This window comes from Muscardinus avellanarius, assembly GCF_963383645.1.
Source record: "Muscardinus avellanarius genome assembly, chromosome: 13".
NCBI lineage: Eukaryota > Metazoa > Chordata > Mammalia > Rodentia > Gliridae > Muscardinus > Muscardinus avellanarius.
Window position 1 is genome coordinate 6035731 of NC_137799.1, and position 13831 is coordinate 6049561.

Sequence of the window (13831 nt, forward strand, 5' to 3'; positions counted from 1 at the left end):
ATTCGGGCATGTTCAGAGAAGAGACAGGTGAGCGCCATCAACAGCGCGTCGTTATGCTCGGCACCAGACCTGCCCGCGCGGCTGCTGCCTGATTAGGCTCCAACCCAAAAGACAGGCCTTGTCAAAGAAACCCACCTGACTCTCCTCCCGACAGCGGCACCCCAGGCTTAATGGAGCGTGGGCTCCTGTGCCCTGTGGCTGTCTCAGAGCCTGGAATCCCACCCGGGGTGTGACTGCTCACAGGCCGCTCAGCGGGAAGTGAGCTTCCCCAGGTGCTCAGACCGCAGGAGGCGAAGCCCGCAGTTCACAAGCTCCAGGCGGCTCCCGAAGGCATGGAGCCAGGTAGGGGTCTTCTGGGCCTGCCTGCCTGAGCCACTGTCAGGGTGGTAGGTCCTAGAAACCAAGAGTCTCTGCACCTGGCCAAAGCACAAGCCCAGTGGGGCTTGGTGGCACACACCTGTAAGCCCAGCTCTTGGGAGGCTGAGCAGAGGGTCATGGGTGTGAGGCTAGCCTCAGCCACTTAGTGAGACCGTTTCAGAAGAAAACTAAAATAGGGCTGGGGGCGTAGACCGGAGGTAGAAAGCCCCTGGGTTCAATCCTCAGTACCAAAAACAAATAAAGAGAAAAAGCGTAAGCCCAATTCCACTCTTGCCAACTTGAACCTGCCACTTCATCAGCCCATAAAAACAAGCCCTGGGCATGTGGCTCAGGAACCGTGAGCGTCCGTGGCTCCTCGCAGAAGGGAGTGAGGTGTAGACACAGACTTGCTGGACTAATGGGGCTCGAGGCAGGGCGTGCTGGAGAGACGAGAGCGTTTAACTGTCCACAGGGGGCACTTTGACAAGACGCAGGAGGGCGGCAGCTCAGCCTCAGGGTGTCTGCAGGTCCCTCACACTGGGCAGACGGCACTGCCCAGCTGGCGTCGGGGTCCTCGGCTTGGGGCCCTGGACTGCTGTCCCTGGGTGGCTGGCTGGCCACGATGGTGGTCGGGAAGCGCAGAACGCAAGACAGGTAAAGTGGCCAGGAGGGTGGGGGCGGAATGAAGCCCCTTGGCTGACAGAAGACTCTTCCACACTCAGTTGTTTTCTGATTAGTGGTGGCTTCCCCCCCCCCTCCAGTACTGGGAATTGAACCCAGCGACATTCTGCCTCTGACCTATACCCCCGCCCTATTTTTTATTCTTTATTTTGAAATAGGGTCTAAGCTGCAGAGGGCCTCACTGAGTAGCTGAGGCTGTCCTTGAACTGTGATCCCAAGTACTGGGATCACAAGGGTGCACCACCACGCCCCACAAGATTAGCCAATCTGAAAACAAGAGTCAAACTTAGTTGCCTGGCATGGTGTACACATCTGTGATCCCGGCCCTTGGGAAACTAAGAGAGGAGGATCAGAGGCTTGGGGATAATCGGGGCAATACTCTAAGCAAACCTAGTGAAACCCTACTTCAAAGTAAAAACAAAAGATCTGGGGGAGCAACTCCAAGGTAGACTGCCCCTGGATTCAATGCCCAATCCCCTGCCACACACAAATTCAACTCAGTCAACCCCAGCCTGTCCCTCCTACTGACCAAAATTTCCCCTTAGAAATCCCAAAAGGCCTGCTTTGAGGCTCTGCTACCGAGAAGCATTCTTCAGAGCCGGGACCTCCCTGGCCCTTGCGGAGTGGCAGCGCCTCCCATTCTGACACTGCTCCCTGCTCCAGGGGTGCGACCCCACCGGGTGCAGCCCCTCAAGTGTGGCTCTGTGAGAAGAGCCTCCGCAGATGGCCAAGAGGGCCCCGCAAGTGGAGAGCTGCCAAGAGCCTTCTCCAGAGAGGGGCAAAGGAGAGCTAGACACAGGCTGGCCTCTTCCCTAGATGAACCTCGGATTCTGCAAACAATGCAGCCATGCACGGGCCTTTCCTTGCCCCGCTCTGAACAACACTGTTTCAGACCAACCCAGCTAATGAGCTGTCAAACTAGGTCATGCCTGCCGCCTCTGCTCCTGGGCTGCTTGATTAAACAGCTCTAAGCGCAAACCTCAGCGACCATCCCGGTGCAGCCTGAGCCGCCCTGGCTGAGGGGCGCTGATGGGAAGCCGACTGTCAGCTACCTCTCGCGGGCGGTGCTCCCGGGCTGTCTGAGTCGCTAAAAGGCACCCTGCGCCCTGAAAGCTCTTTCAAAGGGCCACCAATCTGCAGTCTGTCCTGCAGAATCACAAGAGCGAGCTCTCCATGTGGGAGAAGAAGAACCCAAACGCAAGCTGAGGAGGCTGTCTGCTCACACCTCGACGACAGACTATGCCTCTGTGTGCACATCGGGCCGTCACTAACGACACCTGCCAGGCCAGGACACAGCAGGCTGGCACGCAGCTCGAAGCAGAGACGGCAGGGAAGAGCAAAGGAGGCTGCTCCAGAGAAACACATACACATTCGTAAATGCTAAGAAGACAGGAAGGGAGCAGCCCCCAGACATTAGAACACGGTATAAACAGAGCGATTGAAGCAGGCCCAAAGAACGCAGCAGGGAATGAGCAGGCCCACACATTTAGGTATATAAATTTGGTATATTTCTTTCTTTTTTGTGGTACTGAATTTAACCCAGAGGCGTTCTACCTTCGAGCTACACACTCAGCCTGATTTTGTTTCTTATTTGGAAACAGGGTCTCCCTAGGTTGAGAGTCTCACTGCTGATGCTGTCCTCAAACCTGTGACCCTCCTCCTGTCTCAGCCTCCCCAGTACAGGCATTGGAGGTGTGCGCCGCTGCTCCCAGTGGTATATTTCTGTATGTAGGCAAACAATGAATTTAATAAATGGCAAAGAAGAACTCAAAATATGACACACGCATATTAAATATGATGAGATAACCCTCTCTGGCAGAGCGACAGAGATGTTCTCACAAGTCTGACGATGCTCTGTGGACGAGGGCAAGGGGAAGCGGGTATTTTTCGTGTTGTTTGCGAGAGGGAAACCTGTACAATCTCTATGGGGGATGATTTGGCAATATTTACACACATTTCAAATGCAAATAACCTTTGATTAGTTCTAGCAACTTACCTTGCATTTGTTTACACTGTGTACACAGAAACGTGCATGTGCAGTGTATTTTCAAGCTGCAGGTCATGAGCTACTAGGGGAGTCTATGAAATAAATGCAGTGAGTTAAGACTGGAGACTTTCGAGTGAAGTAGAATGGAGTTTAAAGCATCCGCATGGAGGAAGGTCTGCACGGCTCCGTGAAGGCTGTCGTGAGAGCAGCAGGGTGCTGCAGAAGGCTGCTCTTGCGCCGGGCTAGATCCAAGCGAAGGCTCAGCGCCACCTCGCGCGGGCGTCATTTGGGAGGCAGAAGACTGGGAATTACCTACAAGCTGGTCGGCAGATCCTCTTAGCAAATGACGGCCCACCCACGTGACCAGTCAGCAACAAGAACGAAGCCGCTTTAAATACGCTGCCATGAAACAGCCTCCAAAATCCCCCGGTAGAGCGGAGACCCAAGACGCAGAGCAGCGTGGAGCGTGCATCAATTGTTCACCTTTTTGGGGGTCCTGGGAATTGAACCTGGGAGGCGTTCTATCTATGAGCTACACCCCCAGCTTTATTTTATATTTTATTTTGAAACAGGCTCTCACTAAATTGCAGAGGTCTCGCTGAATTGCCGAGGCTGGTCTTAAATTTATAATCCTCCCGTCTCAGCCTCGCAAGTACAGAGATCAAAGGCTTGTGCCACTGTGCTCAACTCCTCTTTCTCTTCCTGAAGCAAGGTCTCACTAAGTTGCTAAGGCTAGCCTTAAACCTGCAATCCTCCTGTCTCAGCCTCCCAGGTTTTGGGATTATGGGTATGCACCATCATGCCTGGTTTATATTATATATTATTTTAAAAAAAGTACACATGTTCTCTGGATCACTGGAATAATCCAGTAGCTACACTGTTACTCAAATCAGCAAAGGAGAACAGCAGACACTGGGCTCCCAGCCTGACCCCTGTCACTCCTTGGCTGATCCCCAACAAAGAAAGGCATCTTCATTCTTACTAAGCTGAGGTTTAAGGGACACGGGGCGCTGGGCATGGTGGCACAGGCCCCAGTCCTTGGGAGGCTGAGACAGGCGGACTGCAGAATTTAGGATGGCCTCAGCAACTTAGTGAGATCCTCGGCAACTTAGCAAGAGCCGGTTACTTAAAAAAAGAGCCTCTGGGTTCAACTTCCAGGACCCAAAGAGTTAAAAAATAAATAAGTAAGTAAATGACATGGAGTACCAAATGTACCTTGATAGCAGAAGCTCTAAATATTAATTCCTCCCTTTCCTTTGTGGATTTTAAAGGATTGTTTATACAAAGACCACAACTCCTTTACAAAAATAGTTTGGGTTTGAAAATCTATGACTATAAGCCCACTTTTGTTTAGAAATTGTGTATACACACACACACACACACACACACACACACACACACACACGTGTGATTTTTAGCCACGGGATAAAGGCCATATGCTAGACTTATTAAGGAGGTACTACTGAAGTCTTTCATTTTAAAAATACCTGTTTATCATTTAAATTTTTCTCACTAGGGATGAGTTTCTATCACTTTCAGTACAAAGTATGTCTAAAACCCAATAGCTGTTCCTACTGTTTGAGAAGCTCAAAGCTCGAGCAGGACGTGGACACTTGTGATACCACGGTGGGCCCTCAACAGAGGACCTTTCCCGAGGCTAATGGCCCAGCCCCTGCCGTGGACTTAAAGATTGCTGAAACATCCTCTCGGCTAAGCTTGGGCTCATAACCTACTTGCCAATGGCAAGACCTCCGGGTTCTCCTGGCCAGGGAGCCAGGCCCGCCTGCCCCGGGCCCCACCTTGCCATCAGAAGCGGTGTTGATCCTGTAGTGGTACACCCTGCCTTCGTATCGCAGCGAGATGGACCTCTGGCCGGGGCTGCTCTCGCTTTCCCGCACCAGGAAGCTGCCGTTGATCCCGCTGCTCAGCAGGTACTCGGCGGCGTTGCGGGACACGGGCCCGTGGTACCAGGAGTGCTTCTCCAGACTGTTGACGGGTGTGATGTAGTTGCTTGGGACCCATCCTTGGCCATTTTTGGTCTGGGCTTCACACCATTCCCCATTGTGATTGTAGCCTAAGACCCGGAGCTTTTCACCTAGAGGAAAAGAACCAAGTCAGACATAGCCGCTTTCGAGATCAACTTCTTTCTCTTATTCTTGTGGGCCTGCTAAAAATTCCCCAGGTGCGGCTCAACGCTCACAAGCCACACACGTGTGTGCATCATGAGTATGTGCGGCCCATGGTTATACACGGAGCCTCCTGTCTGTACTGCATGCACAGATAAACATTCAGCCTCGGTTTTTATAACTACGTTTACTCGAGTGCTCTGCTTCTACGACAGGAAAGCTTTCTGGGGGAAACGTCATGGTTCTGAAGGACTTCCCCTTCCAGGGCCCTTCTCCTTCGGAGGAGAAACCCTTTGGAAAGATGCTGTGTTCCGGCATCTCTGCGTTCCAAACGGGAAAGCAGCTCTCGATGTGGGAAGGGAGGTTGCTCAAGCTGCAATCCCCTGACCTGTCTCCTGCCGCCACCGCAGGCCACCCGAGGCCTTTTACCTTTGGTGATGCTTAGAGTGTTGTCTCCACTGGCCACAAAGTCATACAGTGCAACGAAAAGGTTGGGGTCATTTTCACTGGGCCCGGCGAGGAGGTTTTCCTTGGAGTTCCAACGAGCAGCTTCGCTCAGACCTTGGGGCTCGAAGTCAGATGCTACTGGCCTTTGTAGGGCTTCTGGAAGGCAAGGAAGGGGTCAGAAAATCAAACAGGTGGAGAAGAACTGGGCACGCATGTGATTTATTTGCAGGAGCCAAAACAGTCTATGTTTCCAACATTATACATTCTTATTTCATTTCTTAACATCTGTACGCACTACATCTTAATAAAAGATTTTAAAAATAAAGGACTTTTACGCTGGGCGTGGTGGCACACACTTGTAATCCCCGCGCTTTGGAGGTGAAGACAGGAGGATTGCACAGGTTTGAAGCCAGCCGTGCTGGCTTAAGAGACCCTGTTTCCAAATAAAAATATAAAAATAGGTCTGGGAGTGTAGCCCGAAGGTAGAAGGGCTTCCAGGAATCCCAGTACCACCAAATTAATTAATTAATTAATTAATTAAAAGTACTTTTTACCAAATCACATGGAAAATGATAAAGTATTTTCATACCAAGGTGGTAGTTACTGTTCCCAATTAGTTTTTTTGTGTGTGTTTGTTTGTTTTTACTTTTTGTTTTGAAACGGTCTTGCTAGGGCCCTTGCTAAATTGCCAGTGCTGGCCTTGAACCTGAGATCCTCCGGTCTCAGCTTTCCAAGTACTGGGATTATAGGCATATACTACCATGCCCGGCTCATAAATCTTTCTTTAATAAAATAGGAGGCAAAAGTTCCTTGTGTCAAAACATTTTAAAACATATCAACATTAACCAGGTGTGGTGGTGCAAATTTGTAATTCCGCTACTTGTGAGGCTGAGAAAGGAGGATTGTGGGTTTGAGGACCACTCCAGCAATGGAGTAAGACTCTCAGAGACCAGTGAAACCCTGTTTCAAGACAAAAAGTAAAAAGGACTCGGGCTGTAACTTGGAGGTAGAAGCCCCTGGAATTTCCCCGGGACCAAAAAAGGTCAACATTAATAGACTCACATAGTTTAAAACTCAAGAAGCAGAGAGTGCTCAGATGAGGCCAGCACTGGCCACCCCACACTCCAGCCCAGGCGAGTCACCGAGAGGGTCCATCTCTTGGCCCTCTGGTCACCGTGGCCCAACCTCTACCGCTGAGTGCACCCCCTGCACCGCAGCCACAGACCCACACCAGTGTCCACACAGTGGCTCTCCCAGCCTCCCCAGAGCAGCGCCACACCCTGAGCAGCACCGGTACCGCCCCTCCCCACTGCTCCTCCCCCTTGACCCCCCCAGGCGAGTGGGCGGGGGCTGGGGTACGCCCTCCCACGGTGCCCTTCCCTTCCACCCACACCTGGACACGCTCACCTCAACTTGGTTTTTACCTTGGGAAATTATTAACCATTTCTTCTATTTGGGACTAATAAAGTCTTCCATGTTTTGCCTATAAGTAGATTCTAAAAGGTGAAGCTAGAAATCGAGAGAGAGAGAGAGAGAGAGAGAGAGAGAGAGAGAGAGAGAGGGAGTGTGTGTGTGTGTGTGTGTGTGTGTGTGTGTGTGTGTGTGTGTGACCAGAGATAGAACTCAGGGACATTCTACCTCTGAGCTACATCCCCAGTCTTTAATTTGAAGCAGGGGCTCACTGAGTTGCAGAGGGGCTCACTAAGTAGCTGAAGCTAGCTGCGAACCTGCGATCCTCCTGTCTCAGCCTCCCAAGTGCTGGGATTACAGGGGTGCACCACTACATCTGGCTTTAATGTGGTCTTTGGTCAAAGAGGTCATTGCTTTCTCCTCAAGTTCGTTCTTTCTTTCTTTCTTTCTTTCTTTCTTTCTTTCTTTCTTTCTTTCTTTCTTTCTTGCGGAAAGCCTCAGGGACTTAGCGAGGCCCTTTGCAGCTCAACGAGACCCTGTTTCAAAAAATAAAAAGACTAAAAGATAGGGCTGGGGGTATACCTCGGGGGTACAATGCCCCTGGGTTCCATCCCTAGTACCGCAAAAAAAAAAAAAAAAGAAAATTAGGGGGAACAGGGGTGTAGCTAAGAGGCAGAATGCCTGAGGTCCAGTATCAAAAAGAAAAAAAAATCAAATTTATATAAAGTAAAAAAGAGCCGGGCCGGGCGTGGTGGGCACGCGTGTCATCCCAGCACTCGGGAGGCTGAGACCGGAGGATCGCGGTTCGCGGACAGCCTCAGCTACTTAGTGAGGCCCTCTGCAACTCAGTGAGACCCGGCTTCAAAATAAAGAATTAAAAATAGGGCAGGGGCTGTAGCTCAGAGGTAGAATGCCACTGGGTTCCATCCCCAGACCTGCAAAAAAAAAAAAAAAAAGAGCCAGGCGTGGTGGGCATGCTTGTAATCCCCGCACTTGGAGGATCGCGCATGTTCGAAGCCAGCCGCGGTGGCTTAAGAGACCATGTTTACAAAAAAAAAAAAAAAAAAAAAAAAAAAAAAAAATATATATATATATATATAGGTCTGGGAGTGTAGCCCGGAGGTAGAAGGGCTTCCAAGAACCATAGTACCTCCAAAAAAAAAAAAAAAAAAAAAAGAGTGGGGGGATGATGATTTGAAAAGAATGGAAAGATCTACAAATGCACCAAATATAAATTAAAACAATTTTGTTTTAAATCTCCCTTTATATGAATTTAGAAATCCCCAACACATCTTTCCTAGGCAATAACACTCATCTCAGGACTGGCTTGACTGCGTTCACTTCAGGGAAGAAAAAAAAAAAAAAAAAGACAGGCACAGCGGCAATAATTGTAATCCCGGTATTTGGGAGGTGGAGACGGGAGAATCTTACATTCAGAGTCAGCCTCCACGACTTACCAAGGCTCTCAGCAACTCAGTGAGACCCTGCATCCAAATAAGAAACAAAATTGGGTTGGAGTGTAGCTTGGAGGTGGAATGCCTCTGGGTTCAATCCCTCGTACCAAACCGAACCAAACCAAAACACCGGGGACACTGTGGCCACCGAGGGGCCAGGCTGAACTTTCAGAAACATGACTGGAGAGTTTCAGGAATGGACATTCTTAAGAGATCTCACTGAAAGAAATGAATGGGACATAAGTAATAAAGGTCTTTCAATTCTTGGCTTGGCGCTAGTAATGGAGGTAAGTCTTCAGGGACTGTTTTTCTAAAAGAGTAAATCTTACTGCTCCTACTCTTGGTGATTTCACTTTGTGAACTGCAAGGCCACGATGATCTTAAGGAAGTGGGTCCTGTCACACCGTCCCTAGAACCGAGCCCATCCTCTGAGTCACTGCGCGCTCCTGAAGCCCACTCACCACATCCTCACACTTAGGGACCGCTCAGTGCACGGGGAAGGCTGAGAAAACGGGGGTGGGAGGGGACTTTTACATTTATCCTTAACTGATAAGTAAAAACATACAAACTACATGTGAGTCGGGTCCGTGGCATACTTAAAGAAGGGAACTAGTTTTTCTCCCGCCCTCCTGTAGGCTGGCTGGTGCTGTCCTGAGTGAGTGTGTGACCAGAGCCTGAAGCCTCCCCTCCAAGTCCTGCCTGGAAGTCAGCTCACTCCAGCTTCAGCTGCGCAGGAAGAGGGCTCAGGACCACGTGCTGAGCCATCTCTGCAGACCCTTCGCGGTCTCTCCGCAGTCCACTCTGGTCCTTCAGAGTTGTCTTACATCTAATCTAGTGGCACTTTTTGAAGTAAGGGGATACTGGAGGTTGAACCCAGGTACGTTCTTCCTCCAAGCTACACCCCCAACCTTTTTATACTTTATCTTGATACAGGGTCTCAACTAAGTTGCTGAGACTGGCCTGGAGCCCGTGGTCCTCCTGTCTCAAGCTCCCGAGTACTGGGATCACAGGTGTGTGCCACCACGCCTGGCTTCTAGTAGCAATTTTTAAAAGCTAGCTGACCTTGCAGTCTTCTGGAAGCATTCACCTACATTTTCATAGAAGCAATTCTGTTTTAATATTTTTACTGCATTGGTTTCACAGACCAAAGTAATCACGACAGACATTACGCCCGAGACTCCCAGGTGCGCAGGGAACACCGCGGGCTCCGGTGGGAGCCACGTGTGCCCGAGTCCTAGGGAGGCGGCTTCCGGGACGTGCTGGGCAGGAGCGAGGCAAGGCAGGAAGCGGAAGCCACTGCCGGGCAAAGCGTCTGACATGAAAGGCCGCACTTACCCCAAGAAAGGCGACTGCCGCCCCAAGTGGAATAAATGGAAGTAAGCCACAAATAAGAGACCCAGGGAGTTTCTGAAATGATCATTACCGATGGCAAACGTGTGAACCACTGCTAGCAATCAAATTCTTCAAATCGGCAGACACATTTTCTTGGTGCTGACAGAGGAGAGGCTGGCGATGGCACCCTCGTGCAACGCGAGCTGTAGGTGGGGAAATTGCTCAAACACCTCAAGAGGGCAAGCAGAATGCGAACCAAAGTCTCTTAAAAATTCATAATCCTCGCCTCTAGAAATATATCCTCAGGGATCCACGCAATGGTTTGGAGACATTCAACTTGAATAGTAGCAAGAAAAAGGGAAAGCACAGAGTATCTACAATAGGAGACGTTAATATAAAGTATGTTTAAGAAACCACTCGGTTGGGCATGGCCGCACACGTTTGTAATCCCAGTACCTGGGAGGGTGAGACAGGAGGATCGCAGGTCTGCAGCCAGCTAAGTAGTGAGGTCCTCCACAACTTAGTGAGACCCTGTTTCAAAATAAAGAATAAAAAATATAGGGCTGGAGGTGTAGCTCAGAGGTAGAAAGCCTGTGGGTTCAATCCCCAGTTCCACCCAAAATAAAAACACTTGAACATCTGTGGACAGGGCTGGGATGTGGCTCAGTGGCAGAGCACTGGCCTAACACGGAGGGAGCTCTGGGATCAAACCCCAGTGTTTAAAAAAAAAATGTATTTTTTGAGAAATGTTTATATTCATAATAATATATTAAGTGTTTATATCACATCCTAGTATATGTATATACAGCATGGTCTTTTGTTGTTTTTTTGTTTACTTATTTGAAACAGGGTCTCACAAGGATGATGAGAGTCTCACTTCCTGCTGAAGACTGTCCTCGAACCTGCGATCCTCCCGTCTCAGCCTCTGAAGTGCTGGATTACAAACATGTGCCACACTACACCTGGCCCCGATTTTTCAAAAACTGAATAAAAGACCTAAAGAAACTATACCAAATGTGAATCGTGTATAACTCAGTTAACAGGATTACAAGTGGTATGACTTTTCTTTCTATTCTCTTCTATTCTGGGTTATTTCTTAGTGATGTGGATTATTTTAACAATCACAACACAACTGCAAAACTAAAAGAGCCTGTAAATGGAAGCCGACTGATACTTACATAACTGACCATTTAACATGAAAAAGTCCTGGGGGAGGGAGAACATCCCCACGTTGTCCTGAAAAAGCATCTGCACGCACGCTTCCTCTGGCAGCTCGACCTCTGGGCCAGGAGCACACAAGTTTGGCAGACCAGGCCCACACAGGAAATTAAACCCAAGTCCTGAATACAGACATGCTTTCTTCTCCAATGCCATTTGACCTCTTCTATCAAGCGTCCTGTAGCATCTGGAGTTGATCAAAGTTATATAATCAGGGGAAGTGGCCTGGAAAACACCTGGACCAGGCAGAACGCAGACAGCAGCCAGAGGTGCCTGGGAGCTTCGAGCGCAGGCCCCTGACACAGACAGAGGCTGAGACTGACCAGGGGCAGCGGCCTTGGCCAGAGAGGGCAGGGCCTCCACTGCTTGCTGACCCAACGGGACGTGGAGCCATCTCCATCCCAGCCCCCAGCTCTGGCTCTATCCCACAAATTAGTGGCCAAAGCCCAGAGGGAAGTATTGCTCATGCGTGCCTCTGGACGAGACACCGAAGCGGAGCCACAGTCCAATACCAAAGCTGTCCAGTCAATTCCCAGTCCAGGCTGATGTCAAGACTGACTCACAACATGCAAGTGCCAAGTTACATTTCATAGTGAACTACGCTCGTCAACCTTAAAGTCACCACGGTTTACGAGGGCCAAGCTGCAGAATGAAGTCAAAATCTCTCTTGCTTAAGACAGGAACTTCCTGCCAGTTTCGCCGTCAGGAAGTCAGACCCCAAAAGAAGCCCAAAGGCTTCATTCAAAACACGGCGCCCAGAATAGCTCCATCTTCTGTTCTCCCAGTGGGGCTCTTGGCTGCTAAGTCTTGGGAAACACATTTTAGCATCTGCTATTATTCTTAAATTTTTTTAGTGAAACGTTTTCTGCTACATCCTTTCTGAGTCACATTTTAAGCGTACTTAACGTTTAGATCTTTAGAAGTGCCTCTCACCCTGTTTAAAACTATTTCTCATTTTGCCGTATTAACAAAAAGGTTTCCACCCACCAACAAAACTCAGGAAAGGCCATGGATTAGCCAGCCGAGCAGCAAGAATCGGTGACATCTGAAAAACGCTCCGAACCTCTGAGGAGCTTTGGCTCGGGCCACGAGCATACCAAGTGGTCTGGGACTCAGCAAGAGCCGAGCCTCGGCGCTCGCTGGGTCTGTGCGCGGCTGGCTTTTGGACAGTACTCTAGGAAAATGGTTTAAAGAACAATATAAAGATCGTTTTACATAAAAATAACCCTTTCTCAAAGTTGTGAGTCACTGACGAAAAATGTTTACCAAAGATTCTCCGATATGGCGTATCTGGTCTAGACTGCAGGCCTGCTAGCAGACAGGGAGGGGCGGGAGGCTTAAGCACTCCTGCCGCTGGGGGGAGGGGGCGGGGCCGCACCTCCAGGAAACAAATCCCGGCAGCCCCCCACCTTCCTGTGGGCCCCGGTGCCAAGGCTGGTCACTCTGTCCACACTGCGGGCTCTTGGGAGGGTCCCGGGGCCACCACGGTGTGCGAGGCGCGAGGGCGGAGATGTGCCCGCGTGACAAGCGTCCCCTTCACTTCTGCGCCCAGGACTTGACTGAGTTGCTTCTCCTCATCTCCTTGGTGGCTCCCCTGCTATTACCCGCCAGCTCCAGGAATCCCTGCGATGTACGATCTATAAAACAGACCCGCCAAAAGGAGGGAGGGCTTCGTGTTTTATTTCATGCTCTGTTCCAACTGGTGAGATCATGCTCAGAATATTCTCAAGTCAGTTTATAACAATCTCATACAACTCTGTATAATATGAGCTTAGAGGAAAAGTATTATTTCCCACAATTTGAACTTGCAGAAAGCTATGTTATCACATTCTACGTGGTTCTTCATCTTGTAATGTATACCTTTATCCAGAGCAGCTAAAATCATTAAAAAACAAAACTCCCCCAAACAAAAATACTAAGTTTAACTAACAACAGCCTTTGTGTTTACTTTACACACTGAACAAAAATTTCCCCAGCATCCTCACACGCTGTGTGGATTGCGGGGAGTGGGAGAGGGAAGGGTGGCGGTGACGCCCAGAGCGGCGTGCAGCCTTTGTGCCCCGTGGGAATGCAGTTAACAGAACCGTGCACAGCCTCCACCGCAGAGGCCTGATGGCCACTGGCGCGCTCCCCGGGTGACACGTTCATGCACAGACACAGAGGGCGGCAAGTTCAAGCTCCCTGGGAGGAGGAAGGGGTGGACCCAGAGTGCACAGCAAGGAAGGCGGGATTAACCAGGACCCAAGCGGGCCTGGCACACCCAGGCCACTGGGGGCTCCTCCGTGCGGACCCCGATGGCATTAGGCAGTACCGAGAGACATCTTCGCAGAAAAAGCACAAAATGAAATCAGAGGATTGCAAAGAAAATTATAGTAAAATTTTGTCCTAAAATATTTTTAGAGATGAACTGCAATTCAGTGCTTCTTTATTAATGCAATAAATACATTTCTTAGCCAGGTGTGGTGGCGCACACTTGTAATCCCAGCGTTCGCGAGGCTGAGACTGGAGGATCGCAGTTCAAGGACAGCCTCAGCTACTTAGTGAGGTCCTTTGCAACTCAGTGACACCCTGTTTCAAAATAAAGAATAAAAAAATAGGGCTGGGGTGTAGCTCAGAGGTAGAATGCCCCTCAGCTCCATTCCAAGTACCGTAAAATAAATAAATAAGTAAATATGCTTTCTTGCTAACACATTAAAAGATCCAGTGGTAACTATCACTTTGAAGTAGTGAGGAATATAAAGAAAAATCACAACTATTATGTAATATAACATACCTGATTTCCCCTGGAGACCAGAGTCACAAGTGTTCCTAGTATCACG

The 13831-nt window shown here is 49.6% G+C and overlaps 1 protein-coding gene across 2 annotated transcripts in view; it reads right to left on the reverse strand.

The window, feature by feature from the left end:
• The window catches only part of ABL1 (ABL proto-oncogene 1, non-receptor tyrosine kinase), a gene marked incomplete at both ends in the record, with an annotated part of 138008 nt that overhangs the window by 22950 nt on the left and 101227 nt on the right, over window positions 1-13831 (reverse strand). For both annotated transcript variants that reach the window (XM_080708624.1, XM_080708625.1), the window contains 2 exons: window positions 4825-5120; window positions 5581-5754. In XM_080708624.1, the coding sequence (XP_080564750.1) occupies window positions 4825-5120; window positions 5581-5754 (470 nt within the window). The remainder of the gene's footprint in view (window positions 1-4824; window positions 5121-5580; window positions 5755-13831) is intronic.